General features: G+C 38.8%; 1 protein-coding gene across 1 annotated transcript in view; it reads left to right on the forward strand.

Annotated features, from left to right (window-relative positions):
* Window positions 1-16,158, forward strand: part of PPARGC1A (PPARG coactivator 1 alpha) — an 88,530-nt gene that overhangs the window by 41,818 nt on the left and 30,554 nt on the right. The window contains exons 3-7 of the mRNA XM_018562835.1: window positions 4,594-4,788; window positions 8,016-8,138; window positions 10,922-11,123; window positions 14,252-14,297; window positions 14,407-14,480. Of these exons, the coding sequence (XP_018418337.1) occupies window positions 4,594-4,788; window positions 8,016-8,138; window positions 10,922-11,123; window positions 14,252-14,297; window positions 14,407-14,480 (640 nt within the window). The remainder of the gene's footprint in view (window positions 1-4,593; window positions 4,789-8,015; window positions 8,139-10,921; window positions 11,124-14,251; window positions 14,298-14,406; window positions 14,481-16,158) is intronic.

Here is a 16,158-nt window from a genome sequence, read left to right on the forward strand (position 1 = left end):
AGAACAGCCGAGCCGAATGCCACTCAGCGGCATTCGGCTATTCACTCACTGCTGTTCGGCATCTATAAGAATAGACCGAACAGCAGCGAGTAGCCTGCCGGAGGTTCGGCTTAGCCGATCCAGATGTTGGATCGGCTGAGTCGAAATCCTTCTGCACTTCGGGTCGGCCGAACATGCTTAGCATGTGCGGCCGACCCGAAGCCACATGAAGCCACCCGATGTACGGCTGATTTCAGCCGATATAAGGCTGAAATCAGCCGTAACAGCCTGAAGTGAATAGCCGAACAGTGTTCGGCTCACTTCACTTCAGGTCGGTCTTTCACTCGGCTGCCTACGGCAGCTTAGTGAATAGACCCCTGTATATTTACCAAGCGCTTTAAAGGAATGGTGGGGGCTTGTTCTTACAAGAGAACATGTCATTGTACCCTAAGACAGGAAAATTACAGATTCTCTTTTACCGCAATAGAGTGCTGATAAGTGTCGTAAAATATGTTGACACTATATTAATGAGTAAAATAATAGTTGCCAAGTTTTTTCAATGGTTCAGATCTGGAGAAGTAGCCACGTAAAGTACCTAAGGTACAAAGCTGTGCACATTTACATACCATTAGAGATAGGGACGTCAAGAGTATTTTCTGCACAGAATTGACTGTCATTTTCTTTTTGGAAACTGTATTGCAGTTATATTATGTGACAATTTTCGTTATATATAGTTCTTAATGCATTTTGTTAAAAGGTTAGAGTCCTTCAGTTGAGCGTTAGTCAAAATGGTTTACTGGTGGGCCTGGTGTATATGCCAAAGACACAGGGACAGCAGTGTCTCCTGTGACAAATGCAGAGAGAGTGTGGGCCGTACGTTGACAGCCCAGACTTTTAGTGTCACACATTTGCTCAGTAAACAGGCACTCATTGCAAGATTGTGCCACAGCTGGAGAGATGGCACCATGCCATGGTAATATAGGGCATGTGTTTGACTGCACTGCAAAGCCCCGCTCACAGCTTAATAAATTGCTTACTGATTTGTTCTGTTCTGAAAAGTCGTATCCATTTATTTGTGCTTGCGTAAAATCTTTTTTTTTTCTTTTTAAAGATATTGTTTGTGAAATTCCAGCAACATAACTTTAGAACTTCTATCATTTTCCATAGTGTGCCAACTTAGCTATTGTTGTGACAAGTATGAACGCTGCATGTCAAAACCTGGTAGTATATTGGCCAGTAAAAAAATTGGGAAATTCGGAAACCTCCATCATAGGAGTGTTCAGGCATGCTGGGAGATTTCTGCTGTCCAAGCGTGCAGTGTTTTCAGAAGAGAGAAGTTATTGCAGAGAACAGCCAATTATCCAGTCTTTCATGGTTATTGATGAAAGATATGCACAGCTTTGCAAATGTGCACTCATTAAATTTTGTAATATCATTTGAAATGTGGCAGGGTATAAGATAATCTGCAGGGGGTAAGGATCTTATTTTAGAGATAAGTAGTCGAATAACTTAAATTAAACTTGATACAAACCTGATCATTTTATTAAAAAAAAAATACAAAAGTTGAACATGGCCCTACTGCCTCCTGCTTTCCAAACCCCTTATTGGTCCTTCAGTGTAATGGAGAGCCTCAGTAACCAAATGGGAGGATAGGAGGTGGTAGAGGACAGGGCCATGCACATTTCTAATAGGGAAAGTTCAGATCTCCATGTAACTTCTGCTTTGTATTTCTGTATCACTAAAATTGACCAGTCCATATACATTTTTTCAACTTATTTTCTGTTTGAACGTCCCAAGATATTTAGAGAATTTCTTTATGGTTTTGCTACATGATTGCCATGTTTGAGCAACAACAATTTTAATCCAGAGGTGTTAATTAATATGATTATGCAATTGCTTCTTATGTATAAATTTTTTTAGACCTATGAGTCGCACCTGGTAAAATGTTAAAAGAGTCAATCTTTTTTCTTTAGCAAAGGTTGCCTGAGCAGCTCAATAATTAAAATTGAGACAAATTTTGCTGGTGGGAAAATCATTTTTGACATAGTCACTCCCCAGTTATCAGTGTATTCGTGATATGTAAGAATTCTTCAGAAATGCTTCCAGAGAAGAAGTAGAATCTGTAGAGAAGAGAAGTAAAGAAGAACAGAATCTGGCCATGCAAAACGTCTTCTCAGCTGCAGGAGTCCATAGAATACTTCACCCATTTGGTATCTCTCAAACTGTTTTCAGCAATGAATCCAGATCAAACAAATAAAAATACTTAATACAATAAATATTTAATTAAAGCACTTCCAGTCTTCATGTTTTCGAACAGCTGGCTTGAACTCTCGCAGTTCCACTTCCCTGAACTTTCCGTTGCGTACAAGATCACAAGAGACAGTACATTCTACAGCAGCTGTCTATCTGCTAGCTTGGAGAAGGGGAGAGGCTGAGCCTGCGTGCTTGTGGAGACACTGCTTACTAGCACATATAAGGGTGGCTCTATAGGACCCTACAAGGGAAAGGATACACTCTAAAACAGGATATCAGGGCCAGTTGTCATGGGACCAGCTCTTTCTGCAGGAAGTTAAGATGTTTAAACATCAAGGAGCAGCATCCATTGTATGTGATTTTAATCAGCATTAGAAACAGCTTAAGTTTTTTTACTTTAACATTGCTTTAACTTATTTTATTTGCACAGTTGCAAATACCACCTGCATGTGGTATCAAATATTTTCATAGTAATAGAACACAAATAACCGACCTCATATATAAGGGTAGAATTTTTTTCCTCAATTGAATCAAAACTTGGTGGTATTAACCAACCATTAGAAAAATCTTATTCTTCTAATGTGCAAGAAAAAAACAATACATCTGTAGCTCACATATCCACATAGAGTAATAAAACTTGTTTGATTGTGGTGTTTTCTTTATTGTTTATATCTCTAGGCCATGAGGCTACAGAAAGGTACTTTTAAAGGGTTAGTCCACCTAGTACTGGCATTTCGATCCAGGAGTTTGAACCCCCTTCTGGCTCCTCATATAAGGAAACATTTATGAAAATTTGACAGGGAAATCTAGACCCTTATGTAAAGGTCACAGGTGGATAGAACTGAGAGCACAGTGATGGGATTTCTCCACCAGAACCTCGAGTGGTACTTGAAGCTGGTTGGTGATGCAATCCACTGACATCTATCCAAAAGTTTTGGTTGGATTGACCTTTTAAAACTATTAAAGCTGAACTCAAGGCAGATGCTGAAATGATTCAGTATGCTATAATAATAATGATGATGATCCATCACTCTTTTTTTCTGATCTTTTGAACTTCTATCTACTAAGTACCACAAAAACGTAATGTATAAAAAAAACAGCATTTAATACAGCCATTCAGTCATTTAAAATACAATATATTTTTACATGGTCTTTCTCAGTTTTTATAAAGGAAATTTACTTGTTCACACTTTAAATTGAATTGAACATTCCAAAAGGAAGGAGACTCTTCTGCAGAGAAAGTTTTAGACTCTATGGTGAATATGGCCAGGGCAGGAACTCCTAGTGGAATTTCTGACTAATGGAGTCTCTCAGATAATTTAAGCCAGGAAGTTGTTCAGCCTTATAAGGCTTACCTGTAACTTAAGTACAGCCATACACAAAATTTAAATTAATTGGTCTAATGATCAGAGTAAAATAAGTCAACATTTAGCACACATCCAGTTTGTTCTTTTCTCTAATAAATACCTGGTGATCCTGCCAGTCAAAGGTACGGTACTTCTTTTGGTATTTTGACAATGCTAAATTCACTGCACCATCATAATCCTGCACAGCTGCATCCTTACGTATGCTGCGAAAGAGGGTTATCAGCGTTGTCATTGCTGATAATTTTCCCCCTGCCTGTCAACTTTAACAGAGTGCATGATCCAAGAGGGTACCCTGCACTTGAAGGAAGTGATGCAGAGCTCCTTTTTGGGTCCTTAGTCCAGGCCTCTGAAACTGAAGACCTTGGTGACCCTGAATGATGTTGTTACAGGGGCCAATAACGGTAGTTCTTTGCATCCAGCGGAAGGTAAGTAAAGAAACACATCCGTGATGGACTACAATCTCAATACAAATTTGTAAACTAAACATGGGATTTAGTCCATCATGAGAGGGAGCTTGGAGCGTGGGGAACAAAAGTAGCCGCCTTCCTGAAGGAAGGACAGTGTCAGCATGAATTAAGAGATGATTTGAGGAACTACAGCTGAGTGATACACAAATATGCTAAATTTTTGTAATAGTTAAGGTACCTGAATGTTTTTTTAAGATTTAACTCCTGAGTTTAGTGTCACTTTAATTAAAATATGGCTTATCTACACTGTGCTATGAAGTGCAGGAAAATAGAAGACTCATTTAAAAAAAAAAAACATTTGCCAAATGGATCTACGTGGTCTGTAATGGCAGTGTACCATTTTTACGATACAAGTAGGATAATGCTTTAAACCACTACATTGTTCCTCAACTAACAACAACTAATACCAGGACTGTGACATGTAATTACAACCAGTGACACTGGATATATGTACTACGTGTAGGTTAACTACTTATGATGATGGCAATTTATTATATTATTGACACATTCAATTATTGTTCTTGCAGAAAATTGAGGAGGAGAATGAAGAGAACCTGCTAGCAGTTCTTACAGAAACACTGGACAGTCTCCCTGTGGACGAGGATGGATTGCCTTCCTTCGATGCACTGACAGATGGAGATGTGACCAGTGAACATGATCCCAGACTTTCATCCCTGCCTGACGGCACCCCTCCAACACAGGAGGCAGAAGAGCCGTCACTAGTAAGAACCCTTCCTACTGTTTAACAGGAATTGGATGTGCTTCTGGCTACCCGCTGCATGGGTATGATGTAGTCAAAATAAGGTTTGGACTTTAATATTAGGTAGAAACAAAACAACTTTACAGAAAATTGCAAATTATATGCTGAAATCAGAGGAGCCACTGTTGATCTGGAAAGTGCGTGGGCACGTTTATTTAGGGACACTTATTTTTAACATCCGACATTGATCGGTAACGGGATCTTGGGCCCATAATCAATACTATCTGTTTCAATACTTTTAAAGCAAGAGTGCTTTATTGACCAGTGTAAGCTGGCTTTACGCATATATGTATGTAGACTTACTGCAGCTTTTTTTGTAACTAGAGATGTTGTCTTGGAGCCCTGTCAGGAGAAAGAATGACAAGCCAGATCAGTTCGAAAGGAATTAGATAAGATCATTAATCGGTGTACATGGTCATTTTTATTCATCTCTATTATGTGCAAAAAGCATTTCCCACCCTTCGTTAATCTAAAAGTGGCATTCCAATGTAATGATCTTCAACCAGTGTCTTGGGAGCTTCTTGTGGCTCTCAGGCACATATAAGGTTTCTTGTGCTAACCTCTCAACAAGGTGTTCATTATCTGTCTGGTAAACGCTACGGCTCTACCAATTCAGCCAAGAAAAGGTTGTCTGCTAAAATAATTTAAACACACTTTTAAAGTGCAATTCTACCCTCAAATGTAGACCTTGGCCTTTACCGCTGTCCATGACTTAGACAGGGTGCACCTTCCCTCACCTTCATTCTTAGTGTGTTTTGACCTAAAGTCCATGGTTCCTGTCTCTGGAGTGCATTCTCTATATATTCTCAAAAAGATTCCACTAGGGGCCCTAGTGACAACATACTTATGAGGCCATTTGCAGCTTTATGATTTTCTTCATGTGGAATGCATTCCAGGGAGAGGAGTTGGAAAATTCAGCTCACAGAGCCCTGACTGTCACTGTCATGCTAGGGTAAGTTTTCCTACACAAGGTTTAAGGAGAATATTAAAGATACAGTGGAGAATCAAATCCTGCCTTACACTATTTAGTTCTAAGAAATCTCTGATTAGATTTCCACTTTAATATTGTTATTGGCAATGGCTGAATGTGTTTTTGCTTCCAAATTTACTAGCTTTAAAATACAATGTACTAAATATTGCTTTGGTTGATTTGGTCGGTAGTTGTTTTGTTGCACACTTCCTTCCATGATGACTTCCATCACTCAATCATGTGCAAGAAAAAATACAGGTTTTTTTTTTTTTTCTCTGCACGTGATTGGATTTTCACCACATTCACCAAGCTAGCAGAAACTTTCCCCGCAAAGTGAACAGCCTATTTCCCTTTAGTAAAATTTGATATGTGGAAATGGCTCATACGTTGACAGATGTAGGACATCCCCTTTATTAATAAAGGAGAATCAAGCCAAATCTACCTATATCTTATCTGCCACATTCTTCTTAAAATGGACCCTGTTTTTAGCACAAGCAGCTGTTTTGCCCAGCTCAGGTATAACTATTAAGTAACCAGGATGGGTAACCCATTTATATGATGACTTTGTCTCCCTGTGTATGCTTTCATCATACAGCCTTTTTTATGTGTGGTCTATATGAGATAAAGGGTTAACTTAGGTGACAGACTATACAGGTTACAAAAATGTGGTCAAATACTTTTATGTCTATTTAGTCCAGTCAAGCTCAGTTCAAGTTGGGTCTGGCAGTCCCAACATATAATTTGTGCCATCTTTAAGTGTAATAAAACAACACTTAAAGCCTATATTAATGTCACAGCCATTATCATAGCATGCACAAAACTGATGAAAAAATGTACATTTGTAGTAGATATATGAAAGACCTTTTCATGGACAAATTATTTTCTGATAAACAAACAAAATGTTTATGGCCAGTGTAGGGCTAATTGTGGGAATGATTATAAGATCTGAGCTATGATGTGAGAAGGTACAACACTTTCAAAATCTTAAAAATGCCTTTAACTACCTTAACTATTAACAAAAATGTATCTTATTTGTGTATTATTTGGCTGCAGATTCTCCAATCATCTCTGAGTTAGTATGGACACTGTCCTTCCTTCTGGAGAGTGGCTACTTTTGTTTCCCATGGTCCCTGTGTGTGCTGTAAAGTTTCCACCACTCCAAGCTCAGTCCTGTGATGGACTACAAACTCACGTTTAGTTTACTAATTTGTACTGAAGTTATAGTCTATCATGGGAGCAGCTCACACAGGGACCATAGGTAACAAAAGTAGCCACCCCCCAGAAGGAAGGGCAGTGGCAGCACCATTTGCTGGGGTGTTACTGTAACATTCCAGGACCATTTTTTGTTAATAGTTAAAGTACTTGAATGCATTTTTAAGATTTAACTCCTGAGTTTAGTGTAATTTTAAGGCTTCATTCACACATGAGCGGTTTTCTGCGCCCGTACAAATACGCACGAAAAACACGCTAAGCATGAAAAACAATGCATTCCAATGTGCATTGTTCATACTAATGTGGCGTCCGCACGGGCAATTGTTATAGCCGCATACACATGGTATCCACACATATGTTGCCGTTTGCACATTTTCGTGCCGCAAACACCATGTGTGAATGGTGCCTAAGTATAGGCTGTGTACTATTGTGGAGGAAACAAGAATATTTTCTATGTCATTCTAGTATAAAGTCATACATAAAAATGTACTGCTTGTGGTCTAGTCAGTGAGATACTGGCAGGGCTAGATAATAGCCCACCGTCCATAGGGCAGAGGCACAAATGCACTGCCTCATGGACCTTGATTGTCGTATGGGAAAAGGTCTTTGGTGGTCACATAATTTGACCTCTATTTTCCGTTGTTTAGCCCAGCTAATTCACCACAGGTCCCAGCATGCTCCATTAACCAGCAGCTGCTCAGGAGTCAGCAGTAACAACAGTTAAACAGCCAAAAATCGTCAGGCTCCATTTCTAGGATTGTCCATTACAGCAGAGCTTTTTGTCTTGCAGTAAAAGCGAACCATGTAATGATCACTGTGTTATAACGAGCTATTGTAACCGTGTTTATGTGGCGTTGATTGCATTACTTCCCGCACATAAAAGTATACTCCTATGATCTCTCATGACTAATTTTAACTAACAGTGCCATATCTTAAGACACATCATTGCAATCTTGGCTGGTATGTAATATCTACTTTTTCATCTTATTTGTTTTTTCTTTTTTTAGCTTAAGAAGCTCTTACTGGCTCCAGCGAACACTCAGCTGATTTATAATGAATGTGTCGGACTCAGTGCACACAACCATGCAAGCCCTAATCAGAGGATCAGAACAAGCTCTGCACCTGTTAAGGTACAAGCCTTTTCCCTTTGATCCTGCTGAAATATAATGGAATAACAATTCATGAAAGGTAGAGTAATGTACATACATAGCTCTGTTACTTTACAAGTGATGTACTGTCCACTATTTTACTTTATACAAATTCCCCTGTACGGGTGTAAGAAAAAGCTGCAAGGCCCCTTAATAAATTTTACCAGGACCTGCTGTGTCCCGTGGCCCCCCTCCCATCTTGCATAGACACCCCTACTAATCTTGACAGTGTTGAACTGTCCTTCTTTGCTGCCTGGAGCAGTCAGTAATTTGTGATTTAAAGGAAATGTGTCAGGTTAAAAAAAAACAGAAATATAAGGGCCCTGGCTTCTCAATGGTATATGTTAGGCTGCAATCAAACCTGCCTACTAGTTTTGAAAAGGACAAATACAACAGCCGGAGAACACTCAGTTCTGATATAACAGGTTCCTTTTAGGAAAAGGGTGGACATTGAGTAAAAATTAAATGACTGGCCCAATGGACATTTGGACTTGGAAACTTTGTATCAAGTTTCTCAAACAGTATTCATGGTCTGTGGGGGTACTTATTTGGTTTACAATGTAGAAAAAAATATTGTAATACATATAGGAATATGTTGGAAAAATTATCATGAAAGGGGATGCTGTCCCCTAGGAATCAAGTAAGGGTCTCCATGGACCAAGATATGCTGTGTCTGAACTCTAGCTATAAACCGTCATTAGGAACACCTTGTTTGATCCAACTTATGGAAGTGGTGACAGTTGCTGGGAAGCACCCCGTTTCTGGAATCATCACATTTTATAAGGGTCCAGATTCTCCAGATTTTTCTGAAGCTACTGGATGTATTAGGCACTGTGTACAACTGCATGGAAAGTTGTAAATTGTGTTGTCTCAAGTGTTAAAACACCATTTGCTGGGGTGTTACTGTAACATTCCAGAACCATTGTTGCACCCATGCAATAAATCTGTTCAGTACTGTAAATATTAACCCGTTTGGGAATCATAGGAAGACGTTTATATATTGCAACTTTGCCTGTCAGGTTGCAGTCATATTTCAGGTGGAGCCATAAAACTTTCCCTTCAATATACGGTAGTTGAGAAGATGTAGAAAACTGATAAGTTATCTCACAAGTTATCTGTGTTTTTTGGGAATCACCACACAGTTGTGTGTTCATTGATTTAATTAAAAGAGAACTATAGGGCAAGTGTTTTCCCCATAGTTCTCTTTAGGGTCACTGGAGGACATATACTAACCTCCTCCCGTGACCCAATGTTCAGTATATAGGGAGCTATTGCCCGCGATATACTGAGAGCGCTGCAACCCGGACGGATCCCAACAATTCTGTCGAGATCCACCCAGCTGCATGAGTGACAGCAGGCTCTGCCTATCCAGAGGCAGAGCCAGCTGTGCCCGCCCCCGGAATCCTTGCGAGGAGCGGTGTCTGACAGTCACCACTCTCTGCAGGGAAATGATCGGGAAGTGAGCAGATCGGCGGTATGTGTTCGCTGACTTCCCGATCAATAGAGCCAACCTGTGACAGCTTCTTTGTCACAGGTCGGCTCTAACTATGAGGATGAGTAGAAATCACTCCCTCATAGTTCTCCTTTAATGGTTAGCGTTTGTGGCCTTCTTTGGTAGGCAGCATTCAGAAATCAAGCTTTCTGAATAACAAGAATTGCAAAACATTTACTTAAGTTAAATGAAAATCCCAAAGGTGCTTATATATTAATTTTTTAAATACTGCAGCACTTTGAAGAGTGCATAGGTCATTGCCATCAGTGCCTAAGACGTTTGCAATCCAATGTGCCTACCATATGTTCTATGGACAGTTTGCATACCAGTTTATTTCTACATTATGGGATGGGATGAAACAAAATCTCCCACAGGAAACTCACACAAAGACAGAGAGAGCACAATGAGAGTACCCTGGGACCCTAGTGTTGCATGGATACAGTGCTAATCCAGTGTGGTACCCATATGTAGACCTATTATCAGCTGACATTGATTGGTTACCTTGGAGAACACAGGCACTTTTTTGTTTTCTTCAGCAGAAATTGCCAGCAGGGATTTAGGTTAGAATGAAACATATTGGTGTGATATATATAGGTAGTTCTTTTTGTTTACCATTACCACAGAGTGCACATCCAGAGCAAATTCAATGCTGTTTAAATAATGTTCCCTTACTGTCCACCATAGCTGAAAAATAAGCATTTTAAAGGCACTTAGGAGAACTGTGAAAATCTGCTCTGTAGCATCAGGTAACAAATAAACATTAAGTGGTTTTAATCCTGTACTCTATTAAAAAGAGACTGTAAAAACAAGATGCTCCTCTGTTTCCGAGTATAACATTGAGACAGTGTAGGAATGAAATAAAATTTTGTATAAGTGGCATTTGGGAATTTTAAATGCAATTGTCTTGCCTTGTTCTGCAAACAATTATTCACAGATCATAGACCCAGTGCAGTTATTGTGAGCACTTCACAGAATTAATAAAAGACTAGAGACAAACTGTATTTTTTCACCAAGGATTTTGTTCACTGATTTCATATTTTCTTTTTCTTTCTCTTCACCACCTTCTTTTCTTTCTTTCACTTCTCCTTTCTTTATTGTCTTGTCTACACCATTGTCTCTCTCCATTTGTTTCTCTATCTCTTTCTTTTTTCTTCATCTCTTTTGCCCCTCTCTTTCTCTGTCACTCTTACTTTCTCTCTTGTCCTCTCTCTCTGTCTCTCGTTCTCTCTCTCTCTCTCTTTTTCTCACTCTCTATCTTTCCCTCACATTGAAGAGCGAGAACTGTTGGAGCAATAAACCCAGAAACATTTGTCAACCGCAGAAGCCACAGAGGCGCCCCTGCTCGGAGCTCCTTAAGTACCTGACTGCAAATGATGACTCTCCTCAGACCAAATCAACAGAGAGCAGGACGAATAACAGACTTGACAAATGCACCAAAAAGAAGCCCTGCTTGCATCCTCTGCCACATTTTCAAGGTAGTGCTGGGACTCACAGATGTGCTGCACTTGTATGGAATTTTAAGATAATCTTTGTTCTTTGACTGATTACATGGCAGATTCAACTATGTTTTTAGTGGATCTCAAGTTTCTGTTCATCGGGGCTGGTTTAATAAATGAGTAGAAAACATCTACTTACCTAGGTGAACAAAGTGAGGCTGCGTTCATGTCAATCATTTGATCATGCATGAACAAAGCACTGTTTTTTTTTTAATTTTCCTTGCACATAATTGGATATTAGGTGATCACAGCGTTACCATCCACTACTCCTTTAGTAAATCAACCCCACTGTTTTCCTTAGTAAAGCAATATTCTAGTTGCAGTGGTTAATGGGATTTGTCCAGCTTGGCACATGGTTGACTAAATGATAATGGGCAAGGATAAAAACGGCATGCCATTAATTCAGGATTGTTCTCAAAACTGCATTTGTCCCCATAAAACTCAATGGGAATGCAAAAGCAGCATGATGCAGCATAATGTGGCTTAGAAGGTGGTCATTGCAGCCTAGAAGGTGGTCAAAGCTGAATGCACCTTAAAGCATGCTGCATGTTCCCCTCTACACAAGCCCTTAGATAACTGGGAAAAATGCTATCAAGCGGGACAGTTTGAAATATTTTCAGACTACATTATTTGATCTCTTTGAAATAAGCTGACACTGCTTGTTCTAATCTATAGTACACTTGCTAAAAAGCACTGCCCAGTAGATGTGATGAAAATGGTAGATTTAGATATTTATAACTTGATGAACTGGAATTGTCCTGGAAAAGTGCACACACCTCACAGCATTAATTATACGTTTCTCTTTCTTTGCCTACAAGCTTCAGTCGGCCACATCTAGCATCCTTGTTGCTTCATAATACAGCATACAATGTACTGCACCTGTCATAACCCATTCCCTTGCCAGCATTGCAGGGCAAACCCAAGAGATGCTTTGCTGTGAAGTGTCTGCAGTTTCCCCTTTTTAATGTCTGATAGCTTACTTTGCCACATTACTATTACTTATGTAAAAAAAAAAAAAGAATATCCATTGCACTTTACGCTTATTTTTATTGCTAGCTTGCCTTTCTAATGGGTAATTTTCCACATGCTAATTCCAGAAGGGCTTCAGAATTTTTTTCTCTTGTGTACACGCGCTCGTATATAAATCAACTCTCTTTACTGCTACATGCAAAACAGGGCAATAAGCTGTTTCCTTTAATGGGAAACTATTTACAAGATATATTTAGAGAAGCTGAATAAATTAATTGAACTTTGCAGTTTTTTTATTTTTTATTTATTTTTTTAGATTTCAGAACTTTTTATTTCCATTTTGATTTGTGTGTGCTTATGTAACCTGTACCTGTAACCTGGTTGTAATTGTTACACCAGACACCAACTGCAGAAATACATAAGGAAGACTAAGTACCGCTTTAACAGTTACTTCAATTGCAATTTTTAGCGTAGACAGATCATAATTTAGGCCAATTTCTGCTTTATTGAGCAAACACGTTACCTGACTTATGAAAACATTATAAACTTTAAAAAAAAGTAGCACTTTTAGGTTTAAAAGAAAAATACCTGAGGATGGCAGTGTATAAAAGCATCATGCAAATCTTTATCCTCAGGCAGATGTGCGAAAATGTCAGGAATCTCAACAAAAAACACAGAATATAAGACATAAGAGATTTGCATCAAATAATATATTCCTTATTGCAGCACAGAGATAAGAAAAGAATCCATATAAGGGAGTTTATTATTCAACAGCCTCTGCCACTTGTAATCTTTGTGCTGGAACAAAAGCTAAGTATTTTTAAAGCTTAACCCTTTGCTGCCCATCGCAGGACGTGTGCCTGTCTTGAGATCAGGCATAGCACATGCTATAGGCATTATTTATGTCAGTAATGGACTGCATTCTGTTTAGCCTGGGTTCCGTCTTTATGGGAGGTATGAGTCTCAATGTGATGCTTTCTATGTATGCCGTGATTTCATATGCAGTCTGTGTGGGACCATTATTTGTGTTCATTATACTTCATCCTAACATGTTTATTCTAAGTCTGCAAAAGCTTCAGAGCCCATAGTATAATATCTTCTCTTCAGTGGCCGTCAGAGCCCTAGCAGCAGTGATCAACCATTAGTCTTGTTTAGTTTTAAAACAGAAGGCTAGTAATTTTAATCATTGGAGAGTCTAGCTGACTTGGTAAGAAAATAAGTTTTAAAGAGAAGCAGAGGATTGTAACAAGCAATTTGATTCCTATCTGGTATTTTTTTTAAACTGCAGGTTATAAAATACAAATTTAAAAAAATAAATATTAAATAAAAAGTAAAATTAAACGCAACCACTATCTGCAATACAGCCATTCTTTCTCCCTTTTTTTCATAATAAATCTGTGTGGATGTTTAGTGTTGTGACAGAGCCAGAGCAACCACTGCGGTAATTAACTAAAAATGCTGTAAAATGTAAAGATAAGAGGTGATGGCCATTGTAATGGTAATGAGCATATGCATAGTGAAGCTCCCAAACAGGAACGACTTCTCTGTGTTAGATCACTACGCTAATCAGGATATAGCATACTTCATTGTTAGACCATTTGTGGGGGCAGGGATGTTCTGATCTCATTAAAATCAATATCACACTTGGATCCCGCCTGTTTGGGCAGCCACTGCATACTATGCTACATGAAATAGTGAACTGCTAAGTGGCTGCTTAGACCACTTTTTACTGATTCACTATTATTCTTGCCAAAAAAAGGTATAATTTGTCCATTCAGTTTCATTTAATTAAAAAGCACGACAGACTTACAATGTTCATTTATCTTGTCAGCTCCGAGAGATAAATTAAATAAACTGTGCAGCTGCTATTTAGGATACATTTAAGAAAGCCCACTTACCTTACATGTACTGAGAGAATGATGTAGGATCTCATTTCTGACCTCTAATAAATGCAGCTTTTTAATGTGTCTGTTTGTATGAGGGCTAATACAGGTTTATTACCACTGCTGCAACACCTCTACTCTTTCTTTACAGAGTTGTATGAATTAAAAAAGGATATAAATAAATAGGTAACAGAACTTAGAAGGAATGTACCGATAGTTGAGTTGTATTTATGAAGTTTTTATTTTATTTTCCAGCCAAGTCAACGAATCTGTCCCTTCCTCTGACACCCGAGTCACCAAAGTAAGTATTGAGCATTGACAAGCTCTGTTGGGAAGGGATGGGTGTCTTCTCGTCTTGGCTACAATAGCTCCATTTCAGCTTGTTTTTATAAATATGCGCTGTCTTCCAGTGACCCCAAGGGTTCCCCATTTGAGAGCAAGACTATTGAACGAACCTTAAGTGTGGAGCTCTCTGGAACTGCAGGTAAGGAGCATTCTTTTTTCTGTGTTATTTGTTTTATATTATTATAACAACTCTTTACGTACCCCAGTAATAGTAATTTTAATGCCATTGCTGTTTTTTCATCTGTCTTTCATATAAGGGTCACATCTGAATGATTTATCTTTTAAGATGAGAGAAATAAACTTCAAGACTAACTTCAATTTTGTGTTTCTAAAAAAAATGACAGTATATAATAAAGATAGCGGCTGTACAAGATGATTATAACTTAAAGCGGAAGTCCAGCCATGTTAAGAAAATTAATACTGACTTCAGTCCCCCCTTCAGTCCTCACCAATCTCTAGCTGATTTTTTAAAATGTAAATGTTCTAACATTCAATGTTACTCACTTCAATCCACAATCTTGCACTCCACTTGCTCTGGTTGTGAGGACCAGTCTGCTGAAGCTGCTATGCATGATATTCTCCAACGGGTCTTTTTTCCTGCCCCTCTCATTGATATCATCATGCCTGCACTATAGTCAGAGTGTGTGCATGACCAGGTTCCATTTCATCAGGAAGGTTAATAATAGATCACACTACATTTCCAGGCTGCAGGAAAGAGGGAGTAAGTAGAAACCATAGAGTTGGTTTACTAAAGGCAAATAGGCTGTTCACTTCAGAAGGAAATTTGCACAAGAAGGTTCCCCATAGTTTAGTCAAATATTTTTTTTCAGGTATTTCTATAGTGCTGACAATTTACGCAGCACACATTTACATCACTCACTGCCCCAAGGAGCTTACAATCTAAGGTCTGTATCTCACATGCATACGTACAAGGGCCAGTTTAGATAGGAGCCAATTAACCTTCTAGCATGTCTTTGGAGTGTTGGAGGAAACCCACACAAGCACAGGGAGAACATGCAAACTCCTTGCAGATAGTGACCTGCCCAGAATACGAACCGCAGACTTTCAGTGCTACAAGGCAGAAGCGCTAACCAATACGCCACGGTGCTGCCCAAGTAAATGAGGTAAAGCTCTGCTGAGTGTCATCATCCAATTGTGTGCAAGCAAAAATACTGTTTTTTTTATTTTCCTTGAACATGATTGGGTGAAAGTTCTCCACATACACTAAGCTAAGGGAAACATCCCCTGCAAAGTGCAAATCATTTTGCAAAGTGAGCAGCCTATTTGCCTTTAGTAAATAAACCCCAATATGTGAATTGCAGTATGGATGGCAGGAGGTAGGACTGTGCAATGAAGCTGAAATCCTTTCAATGAATGTAGCTGATAAAGGGATGATTTTTTTTCAGCAAAAGTGGAGTTAAATGTTAATATTATAAACTTTAACCACTTATCATTGTAATGTTATTATGGTTTATAGTAGGGTATGTTGATATCAATTACTGCATTCATAAAATGGTCTGAATAACCAATTTTCATCACAACAGCTGAAGAATGGTTAGTGTTGCCTATATCATTCATTATGGTTGCAACTGTGTTTTTAAAAAAAAGGCCAAACGAAAGTTGATTGGTAATGATGGGCAACATTGACACCTTCCTCAAAGTTTACACATTTCTCTTTCACTTTAGGAGAACCCTTTTTTGTCTCTTAAAGATATTTGAATATTTGCACTTTTGTATGTCAGCTTCAGCTTAAATGACTCACTAAAGACATAAGCATTGAGCCTGTACAAAGGGCTGTCATCAGGCCCTTGTGCATG

Source organism: Nanorana parkeri, unplaced genomic scaffold (genome assembly GCF_000935625.1).
Source record: "Nanorana parkeri isolate BGI_ZX_2015 unplaced genomic scaffold, ASM93562v1 scaffold605, whole genome shotgun sequence".
Lineage (NCBI taxonomy): Eukaryota > Metazoa > Chordata > Amphibia > Anura > Dicroglossidae > Nanorana > Nanorana parkeri.